At 44.6% G+C, this 14398-nt stretch overlaps 1 protein-coding gene across 1 annotated transcript; it reads right to left on the bottom strand.

Moving 5' to 3' along the window:
- On the bottom strand, nucleotides 1-7852 carry TMEM179 (transmembrane protein 179). Its single transcript, XM_023927454.2, has 4 exons — nucleotides 7482-7852; nucleotides 3622-3759; nucleotides 1977-2055; nucleotides 1-1042 (listed from the first exon to the last, which is right to left on the bottom strand). The coding sequence occupies exons 1-4, from the start codon at nucleotides 7781-7783 to the stop codon at nucleotides 863-865; spliced, it is 699 nt and encodes a 232-aa protein (XP_023783222.1). The 5' UTR covers nucleotides 7784-7852; the 3' UTR covers nucleotides 1-862.
- Between the last annotated feature and the right edge of the window lie 6546 nt (nucleotides 7853-14398).

The following is a 14398-nucleotide window of genomic DNA, read 5'->3' on the forward strand; positions in this document are numbered from 1 at the left end:
TTCAAAACAGAATAGTATACCGTGTTAAGGACCAAGTTACATTTATAAATGCACAAGCATTAATACTATCTACTCAGCTTAATTTCTTAGTATGCAAGCTTCAGCAATTTCTAGCTACACTTTACTTCAGGAGTCATAATAAATGCTGGTCATGCCAAAATCTAAGAAGAAACAAAACCACAGAAGTTCTCCATCATCCTTCCACATTATACACAGTATTTGACAGGTGCTGTAATAATATACTGCTTTCATGGAATTCATTAGCACTGTCCAATATTAAATATCAGGCGTGGTACACAGGTCTCTATGTTTTAAATAAAATCAGAGCAGGAGCAGGAGTTTGTCAGCATTGCCTCCATACACAGTGAAAGCAGAGACAGAGACAGCCTGTCCCCAAACCAGAGCTGCAACTTCCCAGGATAAAGAGAGGACAGGGGCAGCTCAGTGGCAAAAGGGAGGAGAGGGAGGGAGGAGGGACTGAATGCAGCTCCAGTTACAACAATTGCTGAAGAATAGTTTGAAGAAATAGCCTGGATGCTGTAGCCTGCTCTTGCCAGATCGGTCCTCAGAAATGCCTCCTGTCCCAAAAGCCAGCAGTGGCACGTAGGAGCTCTGCTGACAAGGGCAGGTTACAAATTTTGCCTGCACAGGACAGAAAGTTTGCTGTGCCATAGGCACATAGGGCATTTCATTCTCTTCATCCTAATAGCAGTATTTCTGCCAACAATTTCTCATGGGGGAAGTGACTCACATTTCATTTCAGGAAAATAAAAGATCTCACACACTCAATACCCTGACTCAACTTCAGCTCACACTACTGAATAATAAAATCTAGATCCTGCCCTGGAAATTTGCTTACACTTTAGATCATGCCACTTTTGTCATCTTGCAAAGAGGATCGTGAAGGGGATCTTCCTAGCAACAGCTCCTTCTCATGGATCAGGCTATCTAGCAGGTCCTCCTGTCTGTAGTTGTGATAAACCTTCAGGAAAGCCAGAATGGTAATTGCCAACCAAGTCAGCCAGGCAGCCCAAAGACCAAACTGCGGAAGGAAAGAAACCACAAAGAGGTCAGTACAGTATTGTAAAAACAAAGTCAGCTGTCCAGGTGATTGTGAAAACCTCAGCTGGCCCAAAACCCATGGAGTCATGCCAAGCTAAATCCAGGGAGGTCCTGGGTTCTTCATATAAAGGGGTCTCTTTTATGGCATATTTCATTCCTAAATGCTGTTATTCCTGAGCTGGGCATCTAGATGCCAATGTTGGCAACTAATCACAAAACTGGCTCATGCCCAAGAGGTGGGGTTACCTTCAAGGAATGCTCCAGGAAGGCTAATGCCTCTTTCCATGTGAGACAACATTAGCCTTTGTAAGGGGGCAGCCCTGCAGGGATGGGATTATCATCCCTGCAAAATTAATATGTGCTCATGTCCCAGTGCTCACTGACTCTGATCAATGACTCTGAACACTCAATAGAAAGGTCTGATAGCCTTAGAGGTCTGATTCTCATGGATTCATCAGAAAACAGCCCTATCTGAAAGAATTCATCTTTGATTATTTTCAGTGGTCTGATATTTATATAGCTTAGGTGATCTCAGTCGAAATGAAGGAAGGCAAAACCAGGAACCCCACAACACAGTGCAGGTCAGAAATTATTTTGAACAGTAATGAAGAGGTCCAGGACACCAGAGTGCTGCAACTTTTGCAGACCTCATCCTTTGGATAAACAATGAGTTTTCTGTCATGATTAACAAGATCAGTGGTAGGGTGAGGCTTTGAAATATCTGTATTCAAAACTGTGTATTTTGAATTGAAAATGCAAATGTGCCCATCCCTATCATTCTGATTCAGCACTTACTGAAGTCAGTGGAAACATTCCCATTGATTTCTGAGAATTGTAGTTCAGCTCCAGAAATCCCAGGTCAATAAGCAAATGGCAAATGAACTAGAATAGAACCATGACTTAGTCTGACCTACCTGTGCAATAGCAAATTGGTCATAGAAAGCAGAGTTTTCCAAGTTCAGCTCAAGATCTATATCCTGCAATTCTTCACAGCTACCCAGAAAAGCATTTGGACGGGAAAAAAAAAAAAAAAAAAAAAAAAGAAGAAAATTATTTAAGATATTCCAGGCAAACCAAATATAAAATGAAACATATTAAATGTATTTTGAACAGTCACAGTGGCAGATTCTATCAAAGGATATTTATTGCAAACATCAGGTTGTTTGTTTATCTTCTCTAAAACTAAGATAAAAATTACTTTCTTTAAAAAAAAAAGTGCAGTTAGGTAAGTGATAACACAAATCTCCCATAAGTGGAATTGTAATAGTTATTAAGAGTACTTAAACCTTAATTATTATGACTCCTTAAACCCCTCTTTCCCACTGCCCCCTCGCCTCCCACAGATTGGCAGCTGGCATCACCCCAGGCTGGTTGTGTCACCCCTCAATGAAACAAAGTGTATGATCCTCTGTTACCTTTTGACTTCATCAGGAAAAGCCTCAGAAGAAGGAATTGTGTTTTTGTTTCGGATGCTCCAGCAAGGAGACGATACTCTGATGGTAACATAGGGGCTGCCTACAGATTTTACAAATAACTTGAACCATTATTGGTGTGAAAAAAATCCCAGGGTTTTGAGGTTGTCTTTCTATCTCTTGGTTGGTTTCTGCAGCCTCTTCTCTCTCCTTTTCAGTGCTGTCGGTCATCTTGGGTTCTTACCCGAATATTCGATTAGATGGTTTTTGTAATCGAGTTTTTAACCGAATATTCGAGTAATTCGATTAATCGTTGCAGCCCTAAACAGAACATTCACTATGGCATTTTACAACATATGACAATGTGCAACATAAATGTATGCTTTAAGTAGGTACATGTATTCAATATCATATGACATAAAATGTCACATTTTCCTCTCTCTCTTCATGGTTATCTGTTTGATAGGAGCAAATCTTCCTCAACTTATCATGTTTCCTACAAGGAGCAGAAGCATCGTGGGATACAGTGGACCATTTTAGGAGCTGTACATCTTGTGACTATAACAAGGCATCAGCCATCTGTACTTTGCACTTACAACAAAGTGCCTGCCATTCTGTGCCTCTCAGGGCATCCACAGCATCACTTCGAGGCAAAGAACTCTACCCCAAATTTTTTGTCTGATGATGAGTTGTGGCACAGGTGGGATAAGTGACTTGTCTGGTGTCACACTGTGGGCTGGGGGCAGAACCAGGATTGCAAGCCAGGAGCCCTGAGCCCCAGCCCCCTGCCCAGCTCACAAGGCCACACTCCCCACATTACTAGAAAAACCCCAGATCTAACATTCTTTTGGAAATAAAAAATTTTAACATAACGGATTTGTTTTTCACACGATCATGATTCAAAGAGACCACAAAATATGATGGAAACACACTTTTCTTTGTGGCCTTCTAAATAAACAAACAAAAAGAAGTTTGATTTGCTTTTTTTTTTGTTCCACATGAAAAAACTCTGTATTTTCATATTACAAATGCCTTCTCCCCCTTGCTCACCTTGCGTGTAATAACTACACTTCGTAACACCACAGTTCAATTGTGCCTATATGGAAAAAAAAAATAAAAGGAATACAATGTATTCTTCAATACTAACCTATTTGGCATGCTTCCTTTTTCAGTAATTGCATCACACCACATGTTAAATCCTACACTCACTATAGTGCTGGCAATAAATGTGATGAACACCACAAAGGCGCTGATCAGCAGATTCAGGAAGGCGTAAAAGAAAGAGCTGTAATAAAAGGGAAGAAAAATGTAACTCATAAACAGCTGAAACACAACATCAGCACTCTCTGCCAGCAGCACAGAGTGGGCACAAAGATATCAGTTTCCATTTGAAACACATCTTTAATTAAGAACACCTAATACATTGAAACTCTCTGGGCTTCATTTTGAGTCACATTACCTTTGCTTGCAAATGATTTTGATTTTGATTTCTTTTTTAACCATAAGATGTGGCTTTATATAAGTGGTGATTGTTCATACACCATGTGGCCTTCATTAGCTGTAATGATGAAAATCACCATTGTTAAAATAAATGTCATTAGCTCAAATTATGTAGTAACTGGAGCTAAAATTATTTCATGACTTAAGTGATAATTGGGACAAAAATTGCTTAGGAGAGGGAAACTAAAAAAAAACACCGAACTGATAGCTATAATCATTTTAAGCAATGTAACACAAGGTACTGCTATCATAGGACACAAATCTCAGTTCTGTGGGCAATTTACAGAGCAGGCCAGCTTCTCCCAGGATTTCTCTGGCTTTGGTGTCAGTATGCTATGTCTGCCAGCTGAATATCAATTTACCTCAGCCCCACTGAGTCTGCCCAACCAGAGCCTGCCCTCAGCATGTGCCACGTCCAGTGGGATGGGGTGGGATGCTTACAGATCTCCCATAAAGCCATGGAATCATTCACTTATTTTCCAGCCTGGGTCTCTAACTCCTCACCTGAATTCTAGCTGTGAAAAGTTTCTAATCTCGGTCATTTGGCAAAGCCCTTCTCTACCTGAAACTGCTCTAAGTGGCTGTTTAGAATAGGGTACCTTGGAATGTCGTGTTATGCAAAAACTGGACATCTGCTCCAGGTTGGAGAAAAACTGACAGCTCAGGGAGTCAGGTCATTCTATTCAGAGTGTGTGGTAAAAATGAATATGACAAATTTCTCACCAGTGCCACTCATTGTGTTGGTGATAGAAGGAATCTACTCACCCCAGAGAACAAAAAAACCCAGAGTCGCTTCTTTTCCCTGGTTGCTCATTAAATGAAAAACCAAGAGGCTTTTTAAATGAGTGTTTGAGTCCTGGAAGGTTCTGGGCTGGACAATCCTAATTCCTACAAGCTCTACATGATATATTTGTGACCTCAGGAGAATTTTTTTAAAATGAGATGAGGAAGCAATTGGCAGCAGAGTTAGGGTGTTTGCTCCTGGGTTAATGTGGCCTTAGAAGGGCTGTCTAGGCTCTCTCCAAAGTGACAGCTGAGTGACAGCTGTCCCACCCCAAGACTGATAGAAAAGAAGTGAAATAAACCACCTTCAAGAAGTGCCCCTATAGACTTTAGGAGGTGCTGGGTGCCAGGACACCTGACTTCTGGATGAACAATGAGCTGAATCCTGCTCTGGTTTAGCTGGGCTTGGTGAAGTAAATACCTCACCTCTGCTGTGTGCTGGGCTCACCCACACAGAGAGAGCTGCTATGAGCAAACCAGATTTCTGCATGTTCTCTGCCCCTCTGACTTCACACCTAGCCTGGATTCATCCCAGGTGCTGCTCAAGTCAGATCATATCCTCTGTGTGCACCTTAGCATGGCATGGTGGCCTGAGAGCTCTTCACAGAATAAAACAGACTTGGCACCAGAATTAGTAACAGCTCTAGAAAAGGAGCAGTTACCAGGACTATTCAGTGGGTCATCACAGCCCAGGATCTCCAATTGTCTCTCTGTTTCCTACCCTGCAGCAAAAGAGGTTCCATGGTTCAGCATCTGACCTTCCACTGACAATGCAGGTCAGTCTTGCACTTGATTTGTGTCTGGCAAGAGTAACCATCACCAATGCCAGGGCATCCTGATAGAAAACTGCATCTTTGGCTTTCTAGCTCACCTGATTTTTATTCCTTAGATCAGAACTTAAAGCTATGCATTGCAGAGAACTTAAAGATATGCATTGAATGAATGTCCTTTAATAATAAATGTTTATGCTTAAAGTTGCTTTGCAATCCTAGCAATGAAGTATCTGAGTTGTACCTCCACCCATCAGCTGAGCTGAAGAGCCCCAGGCTGCTGAGGCAAGTGGTGCTGATCCTCCTCAGTAGGACCATCAGTTATCACATTCTGGTTCTTCCTCAGCTACCTCTAACCAGAACAGGCAATTATTATGTATGGTGAGGAGCTCACATTCCTGTCTCCATCCAAACAGAAATGTTTTTGAGCCCAATTGAACCATTAACAAATGGCTGTCTAAAATCAGGATAGAGTGAACCCTGCCTACTTTCATACAGTGGCTGATGTGGCACAGGACAGACCTTCTTTCTTACCAAGAAACTGCTGTTCCCAAGAATCTTGCCACGTTTTACGCTCCTGGGATCTTCTGTGGTTATCTCATCATCCCAGCTTGCTCCATCTTTGCTCCCCATCACCCCACAGGGTTCTGCCTTTCTTGCCTGCTATGAACAGTGCTGCACAACTCCCAAAGGAGCCTGAAAGCAACTCCTAAAGAAGGGACACTTCCCAAGGGCCTGCCCAACAGTTTTGAAGTTAATAGCCACATTTGGAAGCAGGCCAAACATCTAATCTATATCCTGCCATTACAGTTTGTACTGCTGGTTTCTTCTAAAAATTAGCCAGCTCTGAACTGCAAAGCCTTGAGATTCAATTAACCCTCCACAGGTCTTGGATCACCTGGGGAAGCTCAATTCAACAATATTAAGAAGTATGTAATTGTATTTTAGTGCAAGGTAAGTTCTAATATGGAATAAATTTCTGGTCCACGTGTACTGCAGAATGTTTGAGTATCCTGGCAGGTTGAGAGTGGCTGGAAAGAGCCAGAAAGACAACAGTGCTACCCAGTCTCCAGGATTATCAAGCCCAGATGTAACAGCCTCTAGTCCAAATAGACCTGGACAGGAGTGATTTACCCTTGGCATAGTTCCTAAAGCATGAGAAGAATATTTTCCTGGTTTAGACAGGCACCAGTGCATTGTCCAGCCCCGGCCCCGTAGCACCCAGAGGCTGGGTTATCTGCACCAGGACCTCTGCCCTCTCAGGCCACCAGAGAGGCAAGCACAGAACATCACAGTGCTCCTGAGCTGCTGCTTGGCCCACCAAGCCTCTCCCTACACCTGCTGGGGTGGGATGCCCACCACAGGAACCAGCCTTCAGTGCCACCCTGAGCTGCTGCAGCATTGCTCTCATGTCGTAACCAAGCAATAGTCCTCGTCTGCAATAGCTGCCATGTACACAGCAAAAGCAGCACAAAAAATAGAGGGGAGACACCAGCTTATCCCTTCTGGCCCCCCAGGCACAACCATGTTACTTCAAGGTTTTTCACACACCCAGTGCACACCTGGGGAAGGCCTTCCTTGGCATGGATGTGCAGTGGGACCATGGTCAAGAGGCACCTGCGAGCCCTGGCCTCCAGCATCACCCCACAGCCCCCAAATCCTGCCATGCCCACTGCAGCTGAGTGGCCACACGCTGCAGCAAGACTGCCAAAGGGCAGAGGGTGCACGGCAGTGGGTCTGACCCCCCACCCCAAACCTCTGCACGGGAGCATCCTCCAGAGAGGCCCTGGACACGGCTGGGGAGTGCATGGTGTGTGTGTGCAGGCAGACACGGGCCATACAGCACCTCTCCCCAAACCCCTCTGGGGAGCAGGGTGACCTGGATGCTCACCCCCTGACTGCTCCCAGGTGCCCCAGCCTGTGGGAGGGATGGGCTATCCCCAGGGATACTTACTCCTCGTGCCCTTTGCAGAGGAAGAAGAGGGTCCTCCAGGCCTGCACTGTGGCCAGCAGCAGGGACAGGAGCCCGGTGAAGATGCTGAAGCGGCAGGCAGCCTCGGGCCCCCACTCCTGCACCGTGAAGCGCTGCCGCTCCACCGTCAGGTTGGCGTTGAGCCACATGCCCTCGGTGAACAGCAGGCACCGGCCGTGGAAGTCGTTGCCATTCTCGGAGAGTGGCACCACCACGATGAAGCTGAAGAGAAAGGCCAGGAAATAGCAGATGCACTGAGCGAAGAGGAAATTGCTGAGCGCCATGTCCGCGGCTCTGCGCAGGCAGAGGGAGGGAGGGAGGCGTGGAGAGAGGGATGCGGGAGGGAGGGAGGGATGCAGGAGGAGGGATGCAGGAGGGAGGGATGCAGGAGGGAGGGATGCAGGAGGAGGGATGCAGGAGGGAGGGATGCGGGAGGGAAGGATGCAGAAGGAGGGATGCAGGAGGGAGGGATGCAGGAGGAGGGATGCAGGAGGGAGGGATGCAGGAGGGAGGGATGCAGGAGGAGGGATGCAGGAGGAGGGATGCAGGAGGAGGGATGCAGGAGGGAAGGATTCAGGAGGAGGGATGCAGGAGGGAGGGATGCAGGAGGGAAGGATGCAGGAGGGAAGGATGCAGGAATGAGAGACCCGGGGGGAGCGATGGGAGGTGGGACGCAGGAGGATGGAGGGATGGAGGGAGGAAGGCAGGCTGCAGCAGTAGGCGGTGGGGAGAGAGGGAGGGAGGGAGAATGGGAAGGATGGAGGGAGGATGCGCAGTGCAATGCAATGCAGGGCAGTCCGATGCCTCCTCCGGACACGGGTGCTCCCTCTCCCGCAGCCCGAGCTGCCCCTGTGAATGGCTTCAGGGATTGTAGGGGAAGAGGGGAGCGGAGAGAGGAAGAGTTATTGAGGGCTTTATTGGGAAAATCTGGCTGCTATTATGCCCTGGCGCCCAAAGGGTTAAATCAGCCCGTGCGTGTCCAGCAGGGCTGGGGACCGCCAGCGGGAGATTCCCCCAAATGACACAGGACACTGATGTCACCCCTCTTGATGCCCATTACACACACACACAAATACCCAAAACCAGCAAAATGGCTTCATCCTCGCTGCTGGATCCCAGGAAATTTTGACCCAAGTTTCTAAAAGTCTGGCCACCAGCCTCAGACGGTGGCAGTGACAGACAAGGTGCACATTCACCCTGGCACCTACAGACCCAGTGGCTTAGCTCCTAGCACAAGATATTGCTGGGGGAGCAAAGGCTCACCAAAGGTGGAATAACTTTTCTTGAGCCTTTGGTGCCATTTAGGGGCTGCCTGGGGTTGGGATCAGCTCTGTTGTCCCCTGGCTGGCAGGCAGGGCAGGGCTGAAAGAAAATAACCTTAAGCAAGCTCCTGCTGGACATCAAGCTGAGAACAGAGCAGCACAGCTGCTGCACATGCATGGCAGGAACAGATGGGGTTTTATTCCCAGGGGTGAGCATCCACCCTGCTCTGCACTGCCAGTGAGCAGCTCCCTGCCCCATACTGTGACTGGGAAAACATCAGAGCACCTTCTCTGCTCTAGGGCCCAAAACTGCAAGGCCAAGATGCCAGAAAGCAAAAGGCATCAGAGAGAAGAGCATGAACTGTGCTCAGATCACTCTGGCACAAAAATCCAAATTAAACTGACCCCATGTTACAGCTTCCCCACAATCCCAATTTCATTTCTCCATCTCAACAAGAATCCTCTCTCCAGCAAAAGACACCAAAATTAATGTCCTGTTCCAGGTAAAGTAATTTCCTAATCTCATTTCCTAACCAGATCCAGTCTGAGATCAGCTGCAAGTCTCAAATCACTTCTTAATCCCAGGGCTGTTGATGCTCATTTTATCACTGTGCCACTTCCCAGGCAGTGTTTAGAAAAGCAGATGAGGGACAAGGACCCCAAATATTCCATTGGGCAACCAAACAATTATTTTTCTATGCTGTTAAGAGGTTGCAGATATGGTTCTGAGGAAGGCACTGGGGTGATTCTCAGAGAAAACATTAATTCAGCTTCATTGCAAATAATTTCCAATGTGTATTATCTTGAAATCTCACTCTATCTGTGCAGGGGAAGTATTTCTTGAATAAAAACTTTTTTCAATAGAAATGAAATGTGCCAGCTCAGTTTTCTGATCTTTACCCAGCCCTTATCATCAAAAATTGTATTTCAGTTTTGTAAGATGAGTTATAGAGCACTGCCCTGACTGGGGATAGACATGTGCTCCTAATGGAAAATATTTTGCCAATATTTCAGTCTATTGCTAAGGAGGAAAATTTATTGCTCTTAACCTTGCTTCCAAGAAGTGCTTGGTTCCCAAAGGGTTTTGTCCTTTACCTGTTAAGAAATCAGGATTGAAGTTGTTGGATTAAGGTGGAAAACGCTTTTCTTTGAAATGTGACACATCAGATTTGCCAGATAATGTTTTCTGAACTTAACATGGGAGATCAGCACCAACATAAAAGCCCATTTATTGCTTACACTGGAGCCCACAGAAGGGGCCAGCAGATGCCAAGGGCACTTTGCCTTGGGCAAGCCAAGTGCTCAGATCTTACCAGCAGCTACCACAGGGCTCTGCTGCGCGAGGGGTTTTGTAGAGGTGAATGTGGGGGTCACTTGTAGAACAGATAAAGTTGTCTTTGCTGACAAACTACCTCAAGTGAGCATTTATTGGGGAGTTTCAGAACATACAGCATTTACAAATGTGAGCAGACATGTAAAACAGCTGCACTTAGCAGGCTGACAGCTACTGGAGCACAGGACTTGCCCTTAAGCAGTGACCACACGCTGGAAGCAAAGGGATAGAAATAAAACCTGTCAGCCATCACTTTGGCAGCTGCCTGAATTTCTCATACTCTTCTCTTGTGTAAATCCTAAAAAAAAAAAAATCCTGCTGGGCTGGAATTGGTCTCAGAAACATGGAGTTGTTTCAGTGGAGTAAATTTGATAGGCTTACTTTTCTCAATATGGTGAAACTGAGGGAGGAAGGCAAGGTGATGATTCATTCATTCTCTTATCACAGGGAATGGAGGACATTATATATGCAGGCCAGGCAGAAACTCTGAAACACAGGAAAAGATGCACATTTTTCCCACTGCACATAATTGTTCTGGGGCACACATCACAGGACACTGCAAAGGCCAAAAATAAATTCTGGTGCCAAAAGATATTAGATAAATTAATAGTAAAAAGAAGTCCATAAGCCCCTGAGAAATGCAGAGCTGGGGAAATAACATTCAGCTCAGGAAGTGCCTCACAGGAGGTTTCTGGGAGGTGGAGTCAAAAAATAATCTCCAGAATCCTGTATTCTTCCCTAAACCAAGCACCTGCTCCTGGCAGGCCTTGGGGATGGAATGCCCTGGGAGATAACCCTTTGTTCTGACCCTCTTTGGCCATTTCAGGTTCTCATTACAACAGCTGCCAGCACCAGCCTGGTGTCTCAGCTTTCCCATCCCAGTGGGGAGAGCTGTCCCTCCAAAGCATCCCCCCTGCCTTGGCTTCTGTGAGTGTCCTTGGGAGGGAATTACCCCCGGAGCAGACACGTGGAGGAAGCCAGTGGGGCAGTTCTTGCAGCTGCAGAGCACTGAGAGAAGAGATGGATGTGTGACCAGGGGAGGCTGCACATCCCCCCAGCTCTGCTGGTGCCACCACAAGAGGAACAATTCAGATGTGTTCCTACTGCAGCCCCACCATGAACAACATCACCTTGACCACAACATCCCTTGTCACCAGGGCACAGAGGGGTCTCACCTGCTCCAGGGCACCCACCCAGGCCTGCAGCACAGGAACTGAACCCCAAGAGGACCAGGTTCTGACATGAGACTGAAGACGGCTTGCTCAGCATCAGGGAGGGTGAAGTTCAAAGTTTGTAAATTTTAATTCTCTGGGAAAAAAAAAAGCCACAAAAATAAAACACAATGCATGCCCAGCTGCTGTGACACCTCAGTGATAAGAAGAAAACCAGCCTGGATAAATCAAGATTAGATATACCATATTTTAGTGTATTCCCTTCAGCCCCATATCTCCTTCTAGCTGCCTGGCTAATCCTCTGTAGATCAAGTAACATGTATGATCTGGGCTGATGTGGAATGAGTGATGGGGACAGTGTTTTTGGATGTGCTGCTCCACACTCCCTCTCAAGCCATTAATTATGCCATCTGACATGAGCAGTGCTCTCAAGTTGATATTTGTGAGGTAAGTGATGAATTTCCTCTTCTCTTGATAGCTCATTAGGACATGTTTTATTATGAGAAAATTTGCTGAGGAATTAATTATTCAGACAAAAACATTTTTGAGACCAGTTTTATTTGTTTTTATATTTATTCTACCTTAGATATATTATTTCTGTGGTCCAAGAAACATAGCAGCAGCATGTCTAGAAGGTGGCTACCACCTTGTTACCAGTAATACACGGCTTATTTCTGGAGAGAAGCACAGTCACAGCAGTAGCTCTGCAGAAGGATGCCCAGGGAGCAGTATGTCTGTATTCTGGACAGTCCAAATGTTTTTGAGCCAGCCCTTCAGTCACTCAAAGGCAACTTCTCCCTGATTTACTTTAGCTGAAACATCTGCCTCAGCCCATTTTACCAAATGGTTTAGCAAATGCAGTTTGCCCCAGGCTTTGGAGCCTATTTTATTCAGACTCTGTTCTATTTTATCCAGGCTCTCTGGTCTTTTTTATTATCCATTTATTATTATCCATTGTTGTTGTTGTTGTTGTTGTTGTTGTTATTATTATTATTATTATTATTATTATTATTATTATTATTATTATTATTATTATTATTCCAAAAGTCTTGACCTATGGTATTTGTCCCCTGAAAGTAGTGGAAAGGACCCAGGCATGTCACAAATCATCTCATGATTGTTGATGTAAACAACAGTTTTTGGGAGAGGTTTCTCATGGTAATCACTGTATTTAAGAAAGTCTCTGCCACTGGTTCAGAAGGATTATAGACAAAGTACCAAACTGTCAGCCACCTGTCACATCTGCATTTCTTCTCAGCTACCACTGCGTCATGAATCTCCCAGGGCATCTCATTTGAGAACATGCTGACATTTTGTCTTTTATTTTTTTATAAGTATCTCCCTTCTGCTAGGAAAGCTGTCTGGTCTGTGAGGAGGTTGTGAGCAGAGAGGGTGCCATGCTGACAGACATTAATGGAGCAGTTATCAGGAACCAACTGAATATCATTAATGTGTCCAGATAGAATAACCTCTCTGTTTTGATAGCCACGGGAAAACAAACATATTCAAACATATTCACATTCTGAACTGAGCAAGTGAGGGTCGTGGCTAAGACATAAAATAAAATAAAATAGAATAAAATAGAATAAAATAGAATAAAATAGAATAAAATAAAATAGAATAAAATAAAATAAAATAAAATAAAATAAAATAAAATAAAATAAAATAAAATAAAATAAAATAAAATAAAATAAAATAAAATAAAATAAAATAAAATAAAATACAATAAAATACAATAAAATACAATACAATACAATAAAATACAATACAATACAATAAAATAAAATAAAATAAAATAAAATAAAATAAAATAAAATAAAATAAAATAAAATACAATAAAATACAATAAAATACAATAAAATACAATAAAAGTAGTAATAATAATAATAAAATGGTGCTTGAGATTTTCAGAACATCATTAACAAAAAGCTCTGAGTGGCTTGTGTGTGTCAGACTCCACAGCACCCCACAGCCTGGAGGAGCTGTAACAGCTGGCAGGAACGTGGTCCCAAAAGGGGACATGAGTTGGTCAACTGCCTCTGCTGTCCTCTCTTGAGGATTATAGAGGTAATGACAAGGGTAGGAAAAACTCTAATAAGGTTCTGATCCCAGGTTCTGCACAGGTGAAAAGTACATCAGAAGAACAGGTTTCAGGAGAGAATGTTTATTTCCTTCTGGCACCAAGGAGATGTTAGAAAAGCATGGGGGACTTGGAGACTGCTTAGAAGAAAAAAAAGGGATTAAAGGGAGGAAAAAAAGATGACAGAAGAGAGATCAGCAAATTAGAAACCCAGAGTGTCCAAGCAATCAAAACCCAGCCTGAGGGTAAATATAACTCTGCCCCACTTCAGATTAAATGGGGTCATTACATATGACATCAATATCTTACATCTGCAGCTTAACCCGTGACTGCCAAGGACTGCAAAATCACCATATCCACAAGTCAAGCAGTCACTGAGGTCTCATATCAGAACAGCCCTGTGTCTGCTTAAAACCCTCCAGGGCCTGTGCCTTCTGTACCTGCAGACAAAAAGCTCCTTGTGTGTGGCACCAAAATTTGTTACAGGTTCTGCTCTATTTGAACTGCTCTTTTCTATCTCTACAGTCACTGAAAGGCACTATTTTCCTTGGTGAAAAGGCTGTGCTGTGCCTCTGCCTAATGTCCCTGCCTGCTCTGAGAGGCCCTGAGCAGAAGAGGCAGGCAAGGCTGTGACAGAGCCCTGGGGCTGTCCCTGATCCCTCTCACACCCCTCACAGAAAAGTGTGCTCAGCCAGGGTAACTCTCACAACATGCAGAACTCTAGGAGCAGTTTTAAGGAAGACCTCCAAGCTGTTTTATCCTGAGGCCTTTTCTTGGGATGGAGACTTTGCAGGAGGGAGGCTGGCCCCAGATCTGGTGTAGGGGATGCCCAGCGCTTGCAACACTGCTGCTCCAACTGAGAACCTGTTGAAAATTATCAGCTTTTTGTTTTTTTCTTGAACGTTACTGAAACAATTCCCAGCTCTAATATGACTTGGAAAATGGACTTCAGCCTTTTCTGATTTGTTTTGCTTTGTAAATGCACTTTTGTGTGCAGCAACTAATTTGTATCCTAAGAGCGAGTAATTTCCTCGGAAAATTTTCAAGGTCAA

Source organism: Cyanistes caeruleus, chromosome 6, assembly GCF_971803275.1.
Source record: "Cyanistes caeruleus chromosome 6, bCyaCae1.hap1.1, whole genome shotgun sequence".
In the NCBI taxonomy this organism is placed as follows: domain Eukaryota; kingdom Metazoa; phylum Chordata; class Aves; order Passeriformes; family Paridae; genus Cyanistes; species Cyanistes caeruleus.

What these genes read in the sequence shown, in the direction of transcription:
- TMEM179 (XM_023927454.2), bottom strand. Translation starts at nt 7,783, where the DNA reads ATGGCGCTCAGCAATTTCCTCTTCGCTCAGTGCATCTGCTATTTCCTG. An exon ending in CTCTGCAAAGGGCACGAGGA is followed by an intron (nt 3,760 to 7,481) that starts GTAAGTATCCCT and finishes CTTTTATTACAG; the next exon opens with CTCTTTCTTTTACGCCTTCC. An exon ending in ACCAATTTGCTATTGCACAG is followed by an intron (nt 1,043 to 1,976) that starts GTAGGTCAGACT and finishes TTCCTTCCGCAG; the next exon opens with TTTGGTCTTTGGGCTGCCTG.